Source organism: Strix uralensis, chromosome 18 (assembly GCF_047716275.1).
Source record: "Strix uralensis isolate ZFMK-TIS-50842 chromosome 18, bStrUra1, whole genome shotgun sequence".
In the NCBI taxonomy this organism is placed as follows: domain Eukaryota; kingdom Metazoa; phylum Chordata; class Aves; order Strigiformes; family Strigidae; genus Strix; species Strix uralensis.
Genome location: NC_133989.1, coordinates 3,851,140 through 3,868,812, shown reverse-complemented (window position 1 = coordinate 3,868,812; position 17,673 = coordinate 3,851,140). Strand labels below are relative to the sequence as shown.

The 17,673-nt window shown below is 52.0% G+C and overlaps 1 protein-coding gene across 1 annotated transcript; it reads right to left on the bottom strand.

The window, feature by feature from the left end:
- Positions 1–3,082: 3,082 nt before the first annotated feature.
- RBBP8NL (RBBP8 N-terminal like) lies at positions 3,083–17,387 on the bottom strand. The gene is made up of 13 exons (XM_074888201.1): positions 17,270–17,387; positions 15,916–15,958; positions 15,300–15,395; positions 14,788–14,900; positions 13,642–13,714; positions 12,151–12,317; positions 11,565–11,647; positions 9,941–10,104; positions 8,080–8,896; positions 7,532–7,640; positions 5,412–5,476; positions 4,975–5,101; positions 3,083–3,703 (listed from the first exon to the last, which is right to left on the bottom strand). The coding sequence occupies exons 1-13, from the start codon at positions 17,334–17,336 to the stop codon at positions 3,585–3,587; spliced, it is 2,043 nt and encodes a 680-aa protein (XP_074744302.1). The 5' UTR covers positions 17,337–17,387; the 3' UTR covers positions 3,083–3,584.
- Between the last annotated feature and the right edge of the window lie 286 nt (positions 17,388–17,673).

The window sequence follows — 17,673 nt, the reverse complement described above, 5'->3', positions numbered from 1 at the left end:
TACATCGTGTCACTGGTGACATCAGAGCTATAATTTGTCTAAACAAAACAAACGTGAGCTGCCAGTCTCCCAGAAGGACTGATCTGTTCATGGGACAGCTTCTCTTCTTCTTTACTGCTCTGCAAGTCATAACTCATGCACTCTTAAGGGTAATTTCAGTGGCTTTTTGGAGATCATTGTGTAAAACGTCCTTCTTGTGCTGAACAGAAACGTGGCAACAAGAATGGTTTAACTCTGCAAAAACCACAGATTGCTGGGTCTGCTACACCGATGCCCCTTGGAATCATTAGCTAAACTCCAGTGAAGTTATTAAAAGGCTGCTGTGCTCTCAGGGAAGGCAGGATCAGCCCGTTGGGCTGAATGCTGCTCAGTGTGTTCCTGCAAACGTGTTACCTCGAGCAGAGCTGAACTTGCATACGGAAAACCTCTGCGAAGCTCCAGAGTTCCTTGCAGGTCTCAGATTTCTTCCTCACTGCAGAATAATTCAAGTCTGAGGCTGCCTGCATATTACCAAATCAATACATACATTTATCTGTCAAGAATGACTTGAACAAAAGACTGACAAGCATAATTACGAGAATTAATGGACTTTAGCAGTTATCCATGTTTCTGCAACATGGTGGGGGTGGGGGGCAACAGCAAGCCAGGGGCTGGGTAGGAGCAGATTTTCCAGGGCTGGATCAAGTGCAGCGTATAAAGTTTATTTCACTTCAGCAACTTCCTCGGAAGAGCACTTTGCTCAGAGCTGACAAAACTGTTTTTTGTTTTTATAGTTATGGGATTGCCCTAACTATGAAATATGTGTCCCTGCCAGACCCTCAAACACATCCTGCACAGAGATATGGGACATCAGCTGAAAATGCCTGCTGGAAAAAGGCAAGAAACAACATAAAAGAAAATAAAAGTTTGATAAATGAAGGTGAATTCTGTGGTGGTCTTGTGCACTGGGAGGAAAAAAAAATCTCTGTGGAAAAAAAAAGAAATTGAGGAATTCATTATTTTTGGCAGGACTTCTGCACGTTTTGCTTATCAAGGGATTGTTATAGGGAGGAGATTATTTTATAGTCGCATAAAAGTTCCCTCCCTCCTTCAGTTCTCCTGATCCCAGGCTGCCTCCCTGCAGTCTGAGGGGCCTCTTTACAGGTCTACATTTCAACTTCCTTTTTTTTTTCCTTTTTTCTGGATGGGGTATTTTTAAAAGACAGATTTGTCCAGTTCACAAGGAGCATTCGGTGCTGCTCTGGGTATTGCTGCCCCCTGCAAGTCAGTCTGAGCAAGGGACAGACGCGTTGCTGGCTGCCCGGGAGGGAAAGGAGAAGGTGTCAGTTGTGGTCCTGATCCACTTCCCAGGGCTGTGATCTGATGAACGCTTTGAGCTGGGATAAACCAGCCCTGCAACCCCGCACCCCCACCTGCCCACCCCCTCCTTGTGCCAGCTCCTGTGTGCTGGGTCCACATCCCGGCACTGAGATGCAAAATGAGAGATGGATGTTACCTGGGCTGAGCTGGCCCCCAGGAGAAGGTGCTGTGTAAGCTGGGGTCTGCTCATCGGGTGGTCATGCCATGAGAGCCCTGGGCTCCCTCCTGCGCTGCCCACCCGCCTCCCTCTGCCTCACCCGGATACGGCTCGTTAGACCCATCACCACTTTATAACTTGGATGGCTCAAGCATTTCTGAGCACAGACCTCCAGGACGTTGATTCCCAGAATATCCACTGCCAGTCGGAAACTCACAAGCTGGGACTTTGCTCCTTGGCGCAGAGCATGACTAAAGGCTTGAGCCAGAGGAGCTTTCCCAGCTGAGCACAGCCTCTACTGCATGTTTTTTTCGGGGGGGAAGGAGGGGAAGCGGTTGCCACAGCAGTGCAAGAGAGCTACAAATTCCTGCTACGGCTCCAACCTGTCAACCCTCTCTGTTTTTCGGGGTTTGGCCTGTGTTAATGAGAAGCTGCTGAGAGATGTGATTGAATGGGAGGAGGAAAAGCCCATCAGCAAGGGACATGATCTCTGGCAAAGGGCTACAGCCCACCTGGGACATGGTGGCTTGTGCTCTGCACAAGATGTAACACCCCGTCCTGCCTCGCTGCTCTTATGGTTGGACTAGATGATCTTCAAGGTCTTTTGCAACCTAGATGATTCTGTGATTCTGCCGAGGGTCATTTGGAGGCTGAGCTTCCACAGGCAGCTGCTAATGAAAATACCCCGTGGCGCCCAACGAGTCCTGCAAAACTGCAGAGATGGGAGGCAGATGAGAGCTGTCTAAATAATTTTTCAGCTTGGGACATTTAGCTGCTCTGAAATATTCTGGCAGCAACCACCCCTGCGGGCGCCCCCCTGCTTTCCCTGGACATCCCCACACCCTCCCTAGTCCTTTCCTGGCCACCCGGATTCACCTTTCCCTTGAAAAACCATCCTCCTCCCTGGCTGGGTGCAGGGCTGACATCCCCCCAGCCCTGCAGCTGCACCAGGCAAGGCTGAGCCCTGTTCTTCTCTCCAGCTCCTTTGCAGGTGGGGCTTTTTGGGGTGGGTTTTTTTTGCTGCCTGCTTGCGAAAGGATGCTTTTGGCAGGCTGTGCTCTTGGCTTGCTGTGCTTTGCCCTTCGTTCTTGTGAACAGGCAAACAAAACCATGTTTAAATAGAAATAACTGTGGGTAAAGGAAATGGTGGTGCATCAGACAGGGCAGGTATCATCTCTGGCACTTCTCCTCTGGTCTCCCTCCGTTTCTGCCCTGTTCTCCCCACGTGCACTAGGAACAACCCAGCCTGGGTCCTGGTGCAGTGTCGTGGCTGCAGGGATACTTGATGCTGAAGGAATACTTGCCCGTGCTTAACACATCAGAAAAAATGGTTTAAGAACAGTTTGTTCACGTGAAAACAAGCTCCCAGCAATCCTGCTGAGGTCAGTGTGAACTGCTGAGCTGGTCTCACACACCTGCTTTCTCCAGGCATGCAGGACACCCTGGGGAGAGGGGGCAACACAAGCCCTCCCTTCCCATGCTCTTCTCCCTGCCCTCTCCAGGGACAAGTCCCACCTGCCCGCCACGTGCTTGCTCCTCACTTAACTAGAAAAGAAAACCATCATCTTTCTCCAAGGCAAACACAATCCAGTATGAAACCTGGATAGGGATTTAATCAGTGCAGGTTTGTTCATGGGGCCCTGCTTGGTCACCACCCTTGGGCCAGCCACCAGGACATCATACAAGGGGAGTGGGGTCTGGGTAGTCCGTTCTTGAATGAAATTCCAGGGAAGAACATGGTCAGTGCTGCAAAGAGGGTGTCTCCTCTTCCTTGCACCAGTCTGAGGGTCTGCTCCAGCGCAGGGCTGGGGGTCACTGAATGCGCTGCTCCACCAGCAGTGACCTGGCTGCTCCAGGTATCATCTGCACGGCTCTTCCTTGCCTCTCCCAGGGCACTGAGTGAGGATTTTCAGGATGCTCTACTCATTAATAAGTCCTTATGAATTCCCCACTGCCTGGCCCAGCACGGCAGGAGAAGTTGCTCTCCCAGCGTGGGTGGGGTGCTGAGGTCTCTGAGCCCTCTCCTTTGGTCTGCAGCGTGTGTGTTGTTTCTCATCCTGCCCTGCTGTTAGCTCTCCTCGGAGGTATCGTTGTGGGAAGCGGAGCAGTTCTCAGTTTGCTTCATGATCCCTGCTGAGCCCTGCTCCACTTTGACTTTCTTTCTTCCTCTCATTGACTTCTTAGCTCCTGTAAACAGCAAGATGACCGCAAGAGTTAACTGCAGCGCAATGGATTTACATGTACAAGGTCAGCGTGACCTCCTCCCGAAATAGGGACAGCGCAGGAGGAAGCAAAGCTCAGCAAAGGAAAGATGAAGAGAAACCCCTCTCACACGTGAGATGCACGGGTACCTGGGGCAGGCTGTTGTGTCTCTGGAAACAGAAATATGTGAAGCAGAAATAGGCAGAGAACCGACCTGGTGCTGGAGTGTACCTGAGGGTGCCCAGACCAGCGGGATGCATTTCCTGGATTTCTCCTGCTTCCAGTGTGGTACATGGCACACACCACATGCTGAGAAAGGGGTTATACCTCTCCATCACCCCATGCCTGCCACAGCTGCATCCAGCCCTCACCTGGGACATCCCCATCCAGTCCCAGAGGGTTGGATGGTGTCTGCTCCGGGGACCACAGAGCAGCTTCCACCCCGTTGCTCTGAGTGGCTGGTTTTATAGAGCAAATCCTCTTCTCACTCAGCTGTGGTGGTGTCCCCTGAGTGAGCAGGCACCTCAAAAGTTTGGGCACAAAGGGCAGTGCTTGCCATTAAACAAACTCCCTTCATGCTTAAGCAACTGCCCTCTTTACATTTATAATTGAGTCAACACTTCCCTGTCTTTACCAAGAGTACAAAGGGGGTTTGTAGCGGGGTATTTCTGACAGAGCACTTTTTAAGGTTTGACAGACACACTGTCTTATCCTTGCCCTTATCAGGAGCAGTTTTCTGCTTATTCACCTGTAGGAAACATGGGTACAACACATTCCTCTGTCAGCAGGGAAAACCTCCGCAGCCGCACTGGAAGATCAACAGAGTTGGCAGAAACCTTTCCCTGAATGTCAATAACTCACTCCTGGGAATTTGTCCTTCTCCAATCACCCCCTCCCTGACCAGCTAAGCAAACACGTGGGACTTAACCCTGTTATCTTAGGTGCTCAGGAGTGCTCTCCTGGCTACCCTGCCCAGGGTCCCCTGGCTAACCATTAGCAGGGGCTCCTCTGGCTGGAGATACAACCGTTGCCAAAGCACAGTGCAGCGTGTCTTATCACTGGGAAATGAAAGACTCCACTGTATCACCTTGGGCAAACATTTGTCTGCAGTGTGGCATGCACTCGGTGGAGGAGCACCCTCCTCTCCGCCACAGGGAAGGCAGCCGGTGCCCTCGGGTATTTCTCACGGGAGCCCCTGGGGAAGCAGCAGAAGCTGTAGCCCTGAGCTGATGTCACAAGGAATTCGTCCTTCCTACCTTTCGTCCAGGGATCCTGTCCTCTTTTTCTCTTCTTCTGTAATGCATGAGCTTTGTCTTTGGTGCAAAAATATTTCCCTTCAGCCTGAGCTTCTTGTAGGATATCATCTTCATATGAGGCAGCCACCTACACCAACAAGAAGAGAAGTCAGTCTACAAACCGCCCCACTTTCTCAGGAAGCTGATGGCCCAGTGGCATTACTGGGGATCTTTGTGACCATTGCTACGGAGTGGTGACAAATGCATTTGTCTTGACTAGCTGGAAAGAGTGATATCTCTACCCCTCAGCAACAAGTTGGGTAAAAGTGTGGGAATGGGGTTTGACGCCTCATGGAGAAAGAGCCATCACCTCCTGGAGTGAGCTCAGGCAGGGACAACCCATCTTACACCTTTCGGACCCAACAGCCAAAGCTAATGGCTGAAGAGAGCAAACACACCTCGCTGTCCGTCGTGTCTGGCTCATCAGATTCCTGCTTCCCAGACTCAGTGTCATCATCATCATCTAAGGAAACAAAAAAGGAAGGTTTTTTTGGCTGGTGGGGGGCCCGACAAGCTCATGAGCAGGTGTAGAGTCACCAGCCCAGGCTCTGAGAGACATCGAGGCAGAAAACAGATTCAGCAATAAACTGTGTTGTAGAGCAGAGGCACTCTGAGCTATGTGGCTTGAAATGAATGTTTATGGGAGATCCAACAGGACTCTGTTAGGCAACTAGCTCCCAATAAAGCTGTATCTGTAGGACTTTGCTACCCCAAGGTCACAAGTGCTGCCCCAAAGTCCGTGGCCGTGTGTGGGTTGGGAAGCTGAGGGATATTTAAAACCCTAGACTGCACCTTCCCATTTGAGACCCAGGTGGGGAGATGCATGTCTGGGTAAAGAGGCCAAATCCTCACGTTTACTGCCTGTGCCAGTTGGTGGCTCTCGGCAGGGAACATGTGCTGAGGAGCAGAGGAAGGAAAGGTGGGGGAGCTGCTTCTCTGCCCAGCAAAAGGATTTTGCTGCACACAGGCCCCGAGGCTACACAACCCCTGACACGTACTTGCACGCACCAGACACGCACCCGACCTTTGAACAGAGCAAAGCTGCCCGCGCCAGGGACCCAGCCTTGCTGGCGGTGGCATCACCCTGTCTGCACCCACACCGGCACACCTGTGCTGGCCATGGAGGGGCAGAAAAGGCTGGGGATGGAGCTGTGCCCTCTTCCGAGGGGCAGGGACCTCAATATTTCTTGTTCCTGACACCTAGGTGGTCTAGCTGGGGTAGGACTGTTGGCAGGGCAGCCTCACCCGCTGCCCCTGCTCAGGTGGGAGAGCAGACGGTGCTGCTTTCAGGCACTCCTGGAGCCCCCGTAGTCTGATCCCATCCTCACTTTATTCTTCCGCGGGTTAAAGTTCACTAGAAAGTGCAGAAGTATTTGTGTATTGTTTCCTGGGCTTTGTGTCAACCTTAAGGTGAGAACTGAAGAAAGTCCTGTATTCCCACACCCAGAATGTAATCAGCTGAAATTCTTCTGCTGTGATGATATCTCCTTAGCATATAAATCACAGAGGACTCCCTTTTTTTTTTTTTTTTCCACCATGCAAAATCCTGCTCCGGAGAGTGTTCCCAAACCGCTCTGACACGCCCAGACCAACTAATCCAGGTGAGCTCAACTTTCTGGCCAAGCCAGTAAGGCCGGTACCGAGCAGCTCTCAGCAGACGTGCTCCCTGCTCCGCTCCCCATGGCTGCTGCCTCCCACCCGCCCGGGCAAACCTGGCACCCATGTCCCATGGCGGCCAGGCAGGGAGAAAGCACCGCGTGTCCCCTGACAAAGGGCACTGCTGGTTTTGGGAATGGAAAGGACTCTTACAGAGGATGAAGAAGGGAAGGGGAGGAGAGCATCCTGTCCTACCTGTTGCAGGTACCAGCATCCCTCGCTCCATGCTCAACCCTACGCGCTGTGCCAGCACAGGGCACGCTTTGGAGCAAGGGGGCACAGACAGGGATGGTTTTTCCAGTGTGAGTCCTGCAAACCCAGATTTTTCTCATCTCTGCTGGGGTGACTTTTGAACTTCTGCTTCCCTGAGAGGGGCGGGTAATGCTGGAGCAGCAACTTTGTCTTGTCACGGCTCGTCGTGGGGTGGGTTTTGCCAATGGGTCGGTGCTAACTGACCTCTTTAGCTCCTGGAGAACTCCGCGCCACCCAGCAGCTGAGTGCAGGGTGCTCTGCAGGGTGTCCAAGGGCACCCCATGGGTGGCTCATGGTCTATGCTGGGCAGAGATACTGGGCTCTTCTCCCTATAGATACTGAGCCTAAATTTTGGGCATCCCTAGGGTTGAAAATTGAGACTTCAAGGATGGAAATGTGAAACACGAAGTTCCCCTGATGGCCCAAAAGAGCTGGGAGCCACCTGGGTCCCTGGAAGGGCATCCTGTGCTGGTTAGCTACTGCTTTGGTCAGCGGGATTGCAGGTGCGTGCAGAGCCCAGCACAGAGAGCTCCTGCTGTAAGATACCGTCACCAAAATGTGTCTTTTGCTCTTGCCTTATCAAGAGTCATGTTTGCCTGGGGCTTTTTACCTGCTTCTCCCTTCTGTGCACTGGCATCCAGTCTCACCCCAGTCTCTGGAAGGGCCTCTGGGTCTCTCGGCGTGGAGTTGTTTGTCGGATGTGCCCGTGAGAGCGTGAGCTGTAGGATACAGGGAGCAAAAATGCTGCCTTTGCCAGGCAGGAGGAAAGGGCTGTCCCCAGCCCCTACATGATGACTGTGACACCCGTGGGGACGAGCATCGCAGAGGCCTTTCTATGCACTGGTGGTGTGTTGCAGGGGAGCTCAGCACCCCTCCTGCACCAACCTGCAGGATGGGACACAGGCGCTCCTGCACACTGGTCCTTGGACCTGGATGGAAACCCCACGGGTGCTGGAAGGAAGGGGAGATGGGCAACAAGAGCCAGGGCTGAGCGGCTGTGGCTTTGCCATGTCTAAATGTGTCCCCATTGGCTTCACAGGCAGCAAAGCCATCCTCCCACGGGTCATTAATGGTGGTCATAATGGTGCCAGCATCCAGTGCCGGGCACCTTGGGGAGGGGAAGGGTCCATGGTTGATGCCAACACGAACTGTACTCACCACAGCTGCATCCTCCTCCTCCTCCTCCTCCTCCTCAACAGCACCAGGCAGTGCCCGGGTGGCATTGGGCCAGCGGTAGGGGAAACGCAAGTTGTCCCGCTCTGCCTCGTGTCTCTTGCCGGGGCCGTGGGCTGCCGACACAGTGGGGCTCTCCCCGGGGCTTGGCTGTGGGCTGCTGGCCCCCCATGGCTCCCGGCGGCTGTGCCAGCCTGTGTCCCTGCCACGGCCAGAGTCTGACAGATCCAGCGGTGCGTCTGCACCATCGTCCCTTGTTGCCTTCACCTTTTCTTGGAGCTCAGAGCTGTCCCTGCTCAGCCAAAGCGCCTTCTCTTCCTTCCCATCTGCAGCATCCTCCAGGAAGGACCTTTCCTCCTTGCACCCTGCCGTGATGTTTGGCCATGGGGAGAGGGGCCGCTCCTCGGGCAGGGGCTTTGGGTCTCCATCTGCCCGCTGGCCTGGCTGGCACCGCTGCATGAGGAAATGCTGCAGCCGTTCCCTGTGCTTGAGGAGGTGCAGCTTCTCCTCCAGCTGCTGATCCCTCACGTACACCATAGCGGCGGGGAGCTTCAGCAAGGTTGCGTGATCTTCCCAGCCATCACGCGACCGCGTCCTGCTGTCGGCATCTTTGGTCCTGAGCAAATGGCTGGAGAAGCTGCTGCCGTCCCGGTCAGCTGAGGCACAGTTGCTCGCCAGTCCCAACTGGTGCAGGGAAAGGTGCTTGTGGAGGAGGCAGAGCTGCTCTCTCCGGGTGGTCAGTTTTAGGTTTTCATAGGATGGAGCAAGTTTGGGGGAGTCCGGTTTGCTTGCTGTTAAATAACTAAAAGAAGCAGGAAAAAAATAATGACAATTAGAGAATTTTCATGTGATTTCCCAGCTCCTGCAGTGATGTGTGTGGTCTCTCCTGCTCTTTCTGTGCCCTGTTGCAGCTCTTGGACCATGCATCACACTTGCCTCTGGGTACTGTGCTGCGGAGGAGGGTCCCGGTGGCTGCAGGCGTCGGGCAGCTGGCAGTGGGTCTCTGCACAGCACGCACCGCAGGAAACCACCGCCATCCCACCATCCAAGAGTTCTCTGCTGTCCCTGGGCCACGGCAGCTCCAGACAGGGGGTTGAGTGAGTGGGGGAATGCAGTGACTGCTCACATCAGCACTGCTGCTGAGGAGTCACTTGTCAAATGATGCCTTATAGCCAGAAGCATCCTAAATACCCAGCATTGGGCTTTCTTAGTGCCTTGGTGGGCCTGAAGACCTCCAGGATAGGGGAACAGCCCATCCTCCCTGATCTCACTCACTGGGAGATTTTTACAGCCATGCTAAGAAGGTCAGTATGGTGCATGATCCTCCCCTACAAACCGAGTCTCTGCTATCACTGGTTATTTGGCAACTTCTGTGACTGCGAGCTTTTCCTGGGAATGCTCGGCAGATCTACTCCCACACTGGGAAACTCACTGTCTCTACAGGTGAACTCACTGGCTTCGCTCAGCCCTCTGCGCTTCTGAAATCAATGGGGAGGATAAGCCCAGGGAAATGCTGATCCCTGCAGAAAAGCCCAGTAGAAAAGATAAGGAGGAGCAGGGATTGCTGCCTCCCGTGAGGCAAGTCCTTCTCCTCCCGGCTGGAGATGGGGGCACCCACTTTACTTTATGGGTCTGTCTGAGGAAGCTGGAGTAACGAGAGGCTGATCTTGTCAGGCTGGATTCCAGTCATTTTTTGCTGCTGTAAACAGGGAGACCCCCCCTCCCTGAGGCTGTGGGAGAAGTGTGGAGAAGAAAGTGGGCAGATGCAGCGAATACTGGCCATCTGATCACAGTCTGCCCGGTGGGACAGCTGCGACACACCACGACCCACGAACAGGTAACTCACGCCTCAAGGCTGGGGCTGTGCTCATGCTCTGGTGGGAGAGGAGTCTTCCTTGCTGGTGGGGACACTGCTGCCCCCAAGGGACTTTTTTCCAGGAAGCAGGGTCTGGAACCAGGTCTCACCAGGGCGATGGTTCCATGCAGCTGGTTGGCGACCCTCTGGGATGCCTGTGGCAGAGGGGAGAAAGTCCAGGTGAGCTGTTCTGCTGTGCAACCCAGGCAGTGCGTTGGCTAAGGGGACCCCCACCAAGCAGAGACGCAGCTCTTCGCCAGTGTGAACAAGACAGACAGCTCCTAAGTGCTCTGTTTGGTATGATTCTGGTCAATGACTCAGCCATATTTTTATTGGTTTTCCCAGGAAATTTCCCCTTCATTTTTTCTAGCAAGATATACAGTACTCTTTATTTTCTGGCTGCACTGATTTGTAACCCAGCAGGTCTTGTGCCTCCTCTCAAGTCAAGCCATGATTCAGTGGCTTAACCAAGATAAGACCCTGCAAATTCCTTGACCCCTAGTCAGGCCACTAGACTTTATTGATGCAAGCTCCTGGCATGCACTGATTTGGTGGGTGTATTTCCAGTGGAGTACCTGTCTGTGAGGCCAGGACATCATCATCTCCATCTGCTGTCATAAAAGCCTCACCACATGTTCTGACTTGACTTTCCCCTGCCCACCTGGAGATGTCACCAACCCTTCCTGCGATCCCTATTAATTATCCTCACAGCCTGCCTGCAGCCTTACCAAAACCCCTTTTCACCTGCTCTTTCAAGTTTTCTGTGGAGTTCAGGTAAGCGAAGCCTGTGCCAGAACAGAAGCATCTATGTGGGTGTGTATATGGGCTTGAGTTCCCACGACCAGGAACAGGGCTTCAGGTCCTGCAGTCTCATCTCCCAGTGCCCAGTATCACCATATCACTCAGCATCCCTCAGCTGACACATACTCTCCATGTTTTAAAGGCATGGCAGTCTTGCATCAATGCACAAAATGGCAACCACTGAATGCCAGGCCCTCTGAAAATACCAATATTCATTATGCTGCAGATGGAGACACATCTGCGATGCTCTTGGGCAGGGCTGCTGTGGTGTATTTGTTCTCAGTACCCACAACTCCCACAGTTTACATGTTCTCCAGGGTTTTCCGACACACAATGCTCCAGCGCCTTGCTCGCCCAGATAATGGAGAGCTGACTCTATAACTCAGGATAAGCTGCAATGAAATGTGGCTCAGCACAATCTCCCCAGATCCTTCACTCCTCAGAGCTTTCCCCAGCAAGACATCTGAGAGAGGAACCAGAGCAATGGGCAGAGGACTCAGGGATGCTAGATGTGTTGTCATGGAGGATAAACACAGGAGAAAACAAAGGCGTGCACGCTCGCAGCAGGGACAGGACCCTGTGCCAAACTCCAAATGCTTTGCTTGCAGTGAGTGGCAATTTCTGCAGAGAGGATGCATCTGGCATTTGGTTGGTGCCCTTCTTGGCTCTGGCAACTGCAAACTCCCTGAGTCTGGTTAATTATTTCACCCCTGATTGCCTTTCCCTATCCCAGTCTACCTCTCTTGATCCAGTTCAGATGACCACAGTGGTGGGGAGAAGGCCTGAGGGCATCAGGCTACTTCTGGCAACTCACCATTTCTGCGAGGCTGACTTCTTGGAGAACAGTGCCTGGGGAAGTCCTACTGCTTGGAGAGCTTTTCTGTCCTGCAGGCTTTTCTGCAAAAAAACACACAACCAGCCACTGTGGTGGTCCCGCAGAGCTGTTGCAGGCTGCCCTGCCCTGCAGCCTGCTGGAGTCTCACAACCTCCCAAGGATGTCACTGGCTGGTACCAACAACCTCCTATTGAAGATTTTGAGTCAAAATTTCTGTCTGGCTTAAGCCAGCACCTGACTGAATGTACCCTTGATTGCATGTGTGGGTGACAGCAAGGCAACGACATGGTCGCTGCATGAAATGGGTGGCGGGTCCACACTTGCACAGCACTCATCTTACAGTGAGGGCACCCAACCACTCTTGCTCTAATGCAGAGCAGCGTGTTTCTCCCCTGACATGCATTTCGCACCCCAGCAGCTATTCTGCCCATGGCAATGTCCATCTGAGCTGCCAACAGCTTGGTCTTTGCTCTCCAGACCCTTTCCCAGAGCAGCTTTGCACTGTGGCTCAGTCACTCTCCCCATTCCCAGGTCTTCAAGGGTGGTGGGAGCCAGCAGCACCCACCTTCTTCCAGCTCGAGGCCTGACACATCGTGATGAGTTTCTTCTGCTCCCCTGTGAGCTGCTTTCTCAGTGCCAGCATTCTTACTCACTGGGGACAGTAAAGGCAAGGGGGAGCTGGGGGTGGAGCTGCTTTCTCTGGCAGTGACTCCTGCGTGCTTTGTCCTGTCCCTGTTGAAAGGAGAAGGTCACAAATGAATGAATTCGGGCAGGAGAAGGAAGGTTTGAGAGCCACAGTACTGGGAGCACTGAGTTATAGAGCCTGATATATAAATATACATATTCATATATATATATATATGTATATATGTATGTGGATATACTGGATCCTCAGACTTACCTCCTTCCATTGCAGCTTATTGCTAGCTCAGCTGCAGTCTGGAGCATGGGACATAGCCAGCACGACAGCTCAAGGTCTGATTTCCCCACTTGGCTGTGGGTAACATCGCAGGAAGCCACGACGTTGGGTAAGCCAAAACCCAACTGTGGCTATTGCAAAAGCTCTGTGAGAACATGTACGTCCCTGACTGGGCTTTCAGCCTGACGTAGGGGTGGATTCAGCACGGGGACACAGCAGCTGTCCCCCTTCACCATAGTGACCTGGTGGGGCTGATGCTCTTGGTCACTATGAGGGAATCACTGAGTCTCGGAGATCCATGCTTATGCCACGGACAAAGTCCTGACTGGACCCTGATGCTGAGTCATGGGTGTACGGCTGGAAATCTTCCTATTGAGCAACCCAAGGAAGAGCAGAGCAGAGCAGAGGAGGAGCACTCAGTGCTCAGCAAACCCAACCCGACCTACAGATCTGAAACTCCTCAGGCCTTGGGAAGCACTGGGGAGTAAAAACAAGTTTCTCTTTAAGCATATGGTGTTTCTGTGCTCCAAAGAAAACACATTTCTAAACTAATCCCTCAGTGCTAATTCCTCCGGACTTTAAACCCTTGAGGAATGAACTGATTTGTATATATTGGCCAGCCTGGCAGGTTACTTGGCTTCAGCACAGTGCTCTGCTGGGATATGAACCTGTTGGTGCAGATCACTTCTCCCTCTTAACCCTGTCTCAGTCCCTTGTGTGTCACTCTCCTTCCCCCAAAACACAACCTGCTTCCTGCAGACCCTCTCTGGCTGCTGCAGGAGGGGAGCTGGTGCCGTGGAAAAGCTATGGAAGCCCAGGTTGAGGTCTATGGCCAAGGCGAGAAGCCCAGGGCTTTGCTTCCCATAAGCAGTCTCCCATGGTAGGGTGCTGAATACTGTTGTTCCCCAAAAACTGAATCCTTGGATGCAGGTAAACAGGGAAGTGAGCAAAGGTCAACAAGGACTTAGAGAACATTATGGGTGTTTTGGTGTCTAACATCTACAGGAATCCATGGGAAGTAGATGCTGAAATACTCCTGAGGACAACCTGGACTTGATGTAGCCCTGCTCAGCTATGAAGATGCCTCTGTCCTTGCCAACACCCTTCATAATAAATGAAACCCAGGAAAACACTTACTCCAGGCTCCGGAGCGTCTTCAGTTCTTCCTTGAGAGTTTTGTTCTCTTCCCTCAAGCGGTTCGTCTCGTTAGCTGCAGGGACACAAGTTGTGCTGTGGATTCAGGTGTTGCAAGGAGAGAGCTGATGCTCCTCACAGCTTGCTGGGGTGCATGGGGGAGGAGGAGGGAATGCCACAAAAGCTTTTGGAGGGGTGTTGAATTTCCTTCCTTCTCCAAAAACACACTGGGGGCTAAGGGATAAAAGGGAGCAACTTTCCAACTCGGGCTTGGTCAGGATTGGGGTCTGCTTGCAGCCCATCCAACTTGGGGGAAGAGCATGACCCAGATGGGGTGGTGGCTGTGGCACGGCGGGATGGACACAGCCAGCCCATGAGCACCACGGCCGCCTCCGAGGAGCGGGTGCTGTGTTAAGGGGAGGGCTGGGGGCCTTGGGGGGGATCGGACGAAGGCCAGCGGGAGCTGTGAGCACCCAGCAGACAGTTGCCCCAGCGAGGAGCCAGCAAGTGAGGGCAGGGTGGGCTGCTGCTTTGGCTTGCTGTTGCTCAAAAGCAGCACTGGGGCAGGAATGGCATAACAGGGGAGATAAACCAAGGGCTGCTGGCACCTCTCCATCCCTCCTGAATGCCTTATCTCCTTTACCCCCATGACCCTTCCTGGGCCAGCCAGATCCCCAGGGAAAAACACCCTGAGCCTGAGTGGTGCTGGGAGCTCTGCCAAAGGCTCGGGAGAAGATCCATCACACGTGTTGCTTGATTTTCATTTACCCATGCTGAGCTGCTGCTATGACTTTCCTGTCTTTGCCAGAGTGTTGCTTCTGCAGTGCCAAATGCTTCTTTTTTCCAGGCAGCTGACATGGTCTGGCCAGCTTGGGGCTGCTCTCGACATGAGCATCTCTCATTCCCCAGCTCTGCCACTTCGTTTGAGTGGTTACCTCTGCCTGGGGGGGACATGGGCTGCCAGTCCTGGTCAGATCTGATTTTTAAAGATCCCGACATTCACATTGGCTCCCTCCCTTCTCTCCATTCTCAAACCCCTCCTGGGTTCCCCATCACCGGGACACTCATGTGCAAATATCTGGGAGAGGCATTAACTGAGCAAAGACTCAGCCAGCCAAAGCTGAGCTTACAGCAGGCGGTGGTACGTACTGAGGATGAAGATGTGCTTCAGGCTCTGGAAATGGGAGCTCTCATACTCATTCTGCTTCTTTTTCGCCAGCTCCTGGGTGACCATGCATCTGTCGCAGAGACCCGCTCTCAGCCTGGAGGAAAACCCATGGCCAGCAGCTTGTTACCACATGGTTCCCATGGGGGAAATAAGCTCCTGCCCTCTCCATGGAAAAGTATGAACACCCAGTCCATCACCCAGAATTGGTCAGAGGGGTTATCACCCATACAGCCCAGCCCTGGCCCTTCCACCCCTCCTAGATCCAGTTCCACCATTCCAGTTCCACCATTCCAGTTCCATTCCAGTTTCCAACTTAGGAAAGCTCCTCTGCATGTGTCTGGGTTCCCCCAGCTCTCCCAGCAGCCACGTATGAGCAAAAAAGAGGTTCATGGGCTACATCCCACCTCTGGGAAGACAGCAAACCCCAAACTCTGTCCCTAGGAGGGTGCACTCGCTGCCACTGACCAACACCCTACTGAAAAATAAATCTTACCTGTTTTCTAACACCTTTACATTCTCTTTAAGGGCCTTCTGTTGTTCCCTTAATTGGTGATTTTTAGCGAACAACTCTTCAATTCTCTGAGCATCACTAATTGAAGAAACAGAACAAATAAGTTATTAGATTTCTCCCCCAAATCTGTGCCTTTATTCGCAGAGCCCTGTCAAGGGGAGGGATTTCTGCCCTGAGCCTGCTGTGCTGCTTGCACCAGTATGGCTGAATTGCTTTTGCTTGTGTGGCAGGAGGGGAAACAAATGTGTTAGAGCCCAGACGATGCCCTGTGACACCCACCCTTGGAGTTAGCAGCTTGCTTCATTCCAGTTTATTGCTTCCCAGGAGAACAAGCATCCATTGGTACCAGCATCACTTGCTGGTGGGAAGGCAAACAGGAGGTGGGCTGGGGTCACCTCAAGCCTGGCCTGTGCTGGGGACTTGCATGGCAAAAGTCACCAAAAGGTTTGAATCTGGCAGAGCCAGACAGGAAAACTGTGCTCTCTAAATCAGGCAGCCTCGGAGGAGTGCCTGGGAGATCTGAAAAGGAAGAGGTGTAACCTCCCCTCCGCCCCCCATCCCACCACGGCGTGGGTAGAGCAGACGTGGCATGTCTTACCGGCACTTCTCTGTCGTCAGCTCCGTCAGCTTGCTTTGCAGGCCTGGAATAATTAACAGAGATGGAGAGGTGGGTATTTATTGCCAATTCCCTGGCACTCAGAAACAAAATGTGATGACGGAATTTCAGGAGGGTGCCCGGCTTTGCAGAAACCTCATCAATTTACAAACCTTATTTCCAAGAAGGAATAACTCATTGCCTGTGTTAAACAATACCGCAGTTTAATATAGCTGGGAAAGTTGTACAAAATGTGAGCACATTTTGTACTTCCACTATTTAATGAGTCTGCATTTCCCTCCCACCCCCAAAAAGTCTGTTTCAGTTTTGTTTCTACTTATTTCTTGTTACAGCATGCATTTCCCAGGAGGGCAGTATTTTATAACTCTTAGGGCTGCAGAGCATCTTGGAGGATATTTACAGCTGAACAAGAACAGCTTTCGTTGATGGATCTGCAGACGTTACATCTTGTCAAATCCATTTTATGCAAAGTAGATGTAAACATGTGGTTTAAATTGCTCAACAGTTTCCTCTAACTCTCACATGGCTTGAAATTACACAAGAGAAGAATGAATTCATAAGCCAGAATCCTCCAAAAGTGCTGTTGTCTTGTTCATAATATTGATACTGGGAATTATTCTAATAAGAAAACAATTGGATTTGGCATTTGGTTGCTTAACCTAGTGGTTCTTATTTTAATAATGTATGACCTGAGGAATAATGTATTGCCTAGAGAAATACACTCTCCAACCTGACTCTAAGGTTTTCTTTAACAGAGCCTCATCCTCCTCTGCTTCTGTCTGATAGATTATTGCATCTTTCCACTTTGCCTTTGATGCCTCAGTATCCAAATACACCCCAATCCAGGTTGCTCGGAGAAAATGCCCGGCAGGTGTGGAAGTCACTTGTGCAAACCTCCCAATTCACCTTTATCTCAGACCATGGCAGCAGGAAAGGAGTCAAATCCCCTGTGATTAATGCTTGGAGCAAGTGGGATTCCTGCAGGGACTCAGCACCTCTGTGACTTGCCCTCTGGGAACACTGGATGCAGGAATACCCTCTCTCTTCTGCTCCTCCTCATCATCCAAAGTTACTGATTTTCTCAGTAAACCTACTTCTTCTCTGGTGAGAGATACCAAGGTGGTATCAGAGGGTGTTTTCCCCTGAGGGCCAGGCTGTGACCCTGCATCCCCATCTATCCCCATGGGTGATACTTGCTGAGCCCTAATTCCCAAAGCTCCCTAACCCACACCCGCTCCTCCTTCCTTCAGGTTATTTGAAACCAAACAGATCAAGGTGGCATTACAAAGAAATGGACCTTGGCCAGTTTTTAATATGACTTCTCGTGTCTCCTTACCTTGGACCTCTTTCTCATGGATTTCCTTGAGCTTATTCAGGAACTCTGCAAAACTCTCTGTGGTCATGTTCAGGGCTGTGCTGCACGCCAGGTGAGGATGTCTCAAATTATTCAGGTTTCAGCCTAAAATAGAAACAAAAAGTCCAATAAAAGAGAAGTATCTTGTGTATGTGATGTTTAGCAAAGTCATAGAAACAGGGCAAAGCCCAAATCTGGAAGGTGAAGTCATTTGCTAAACCACGCACACACATAAAGCAGCAGGCTCATCTGAGGATGCATTTTGAGACCTGTCCACAGTGTCTCAGCCCCAGGCTGGGGCACAGGCAAAATGGAAGAGTAACGAAAGCCCAGGTAGAAAATCGGGCTTTTCCTCTACTTTTTGAGCTGTTTAAAATACATTTCTC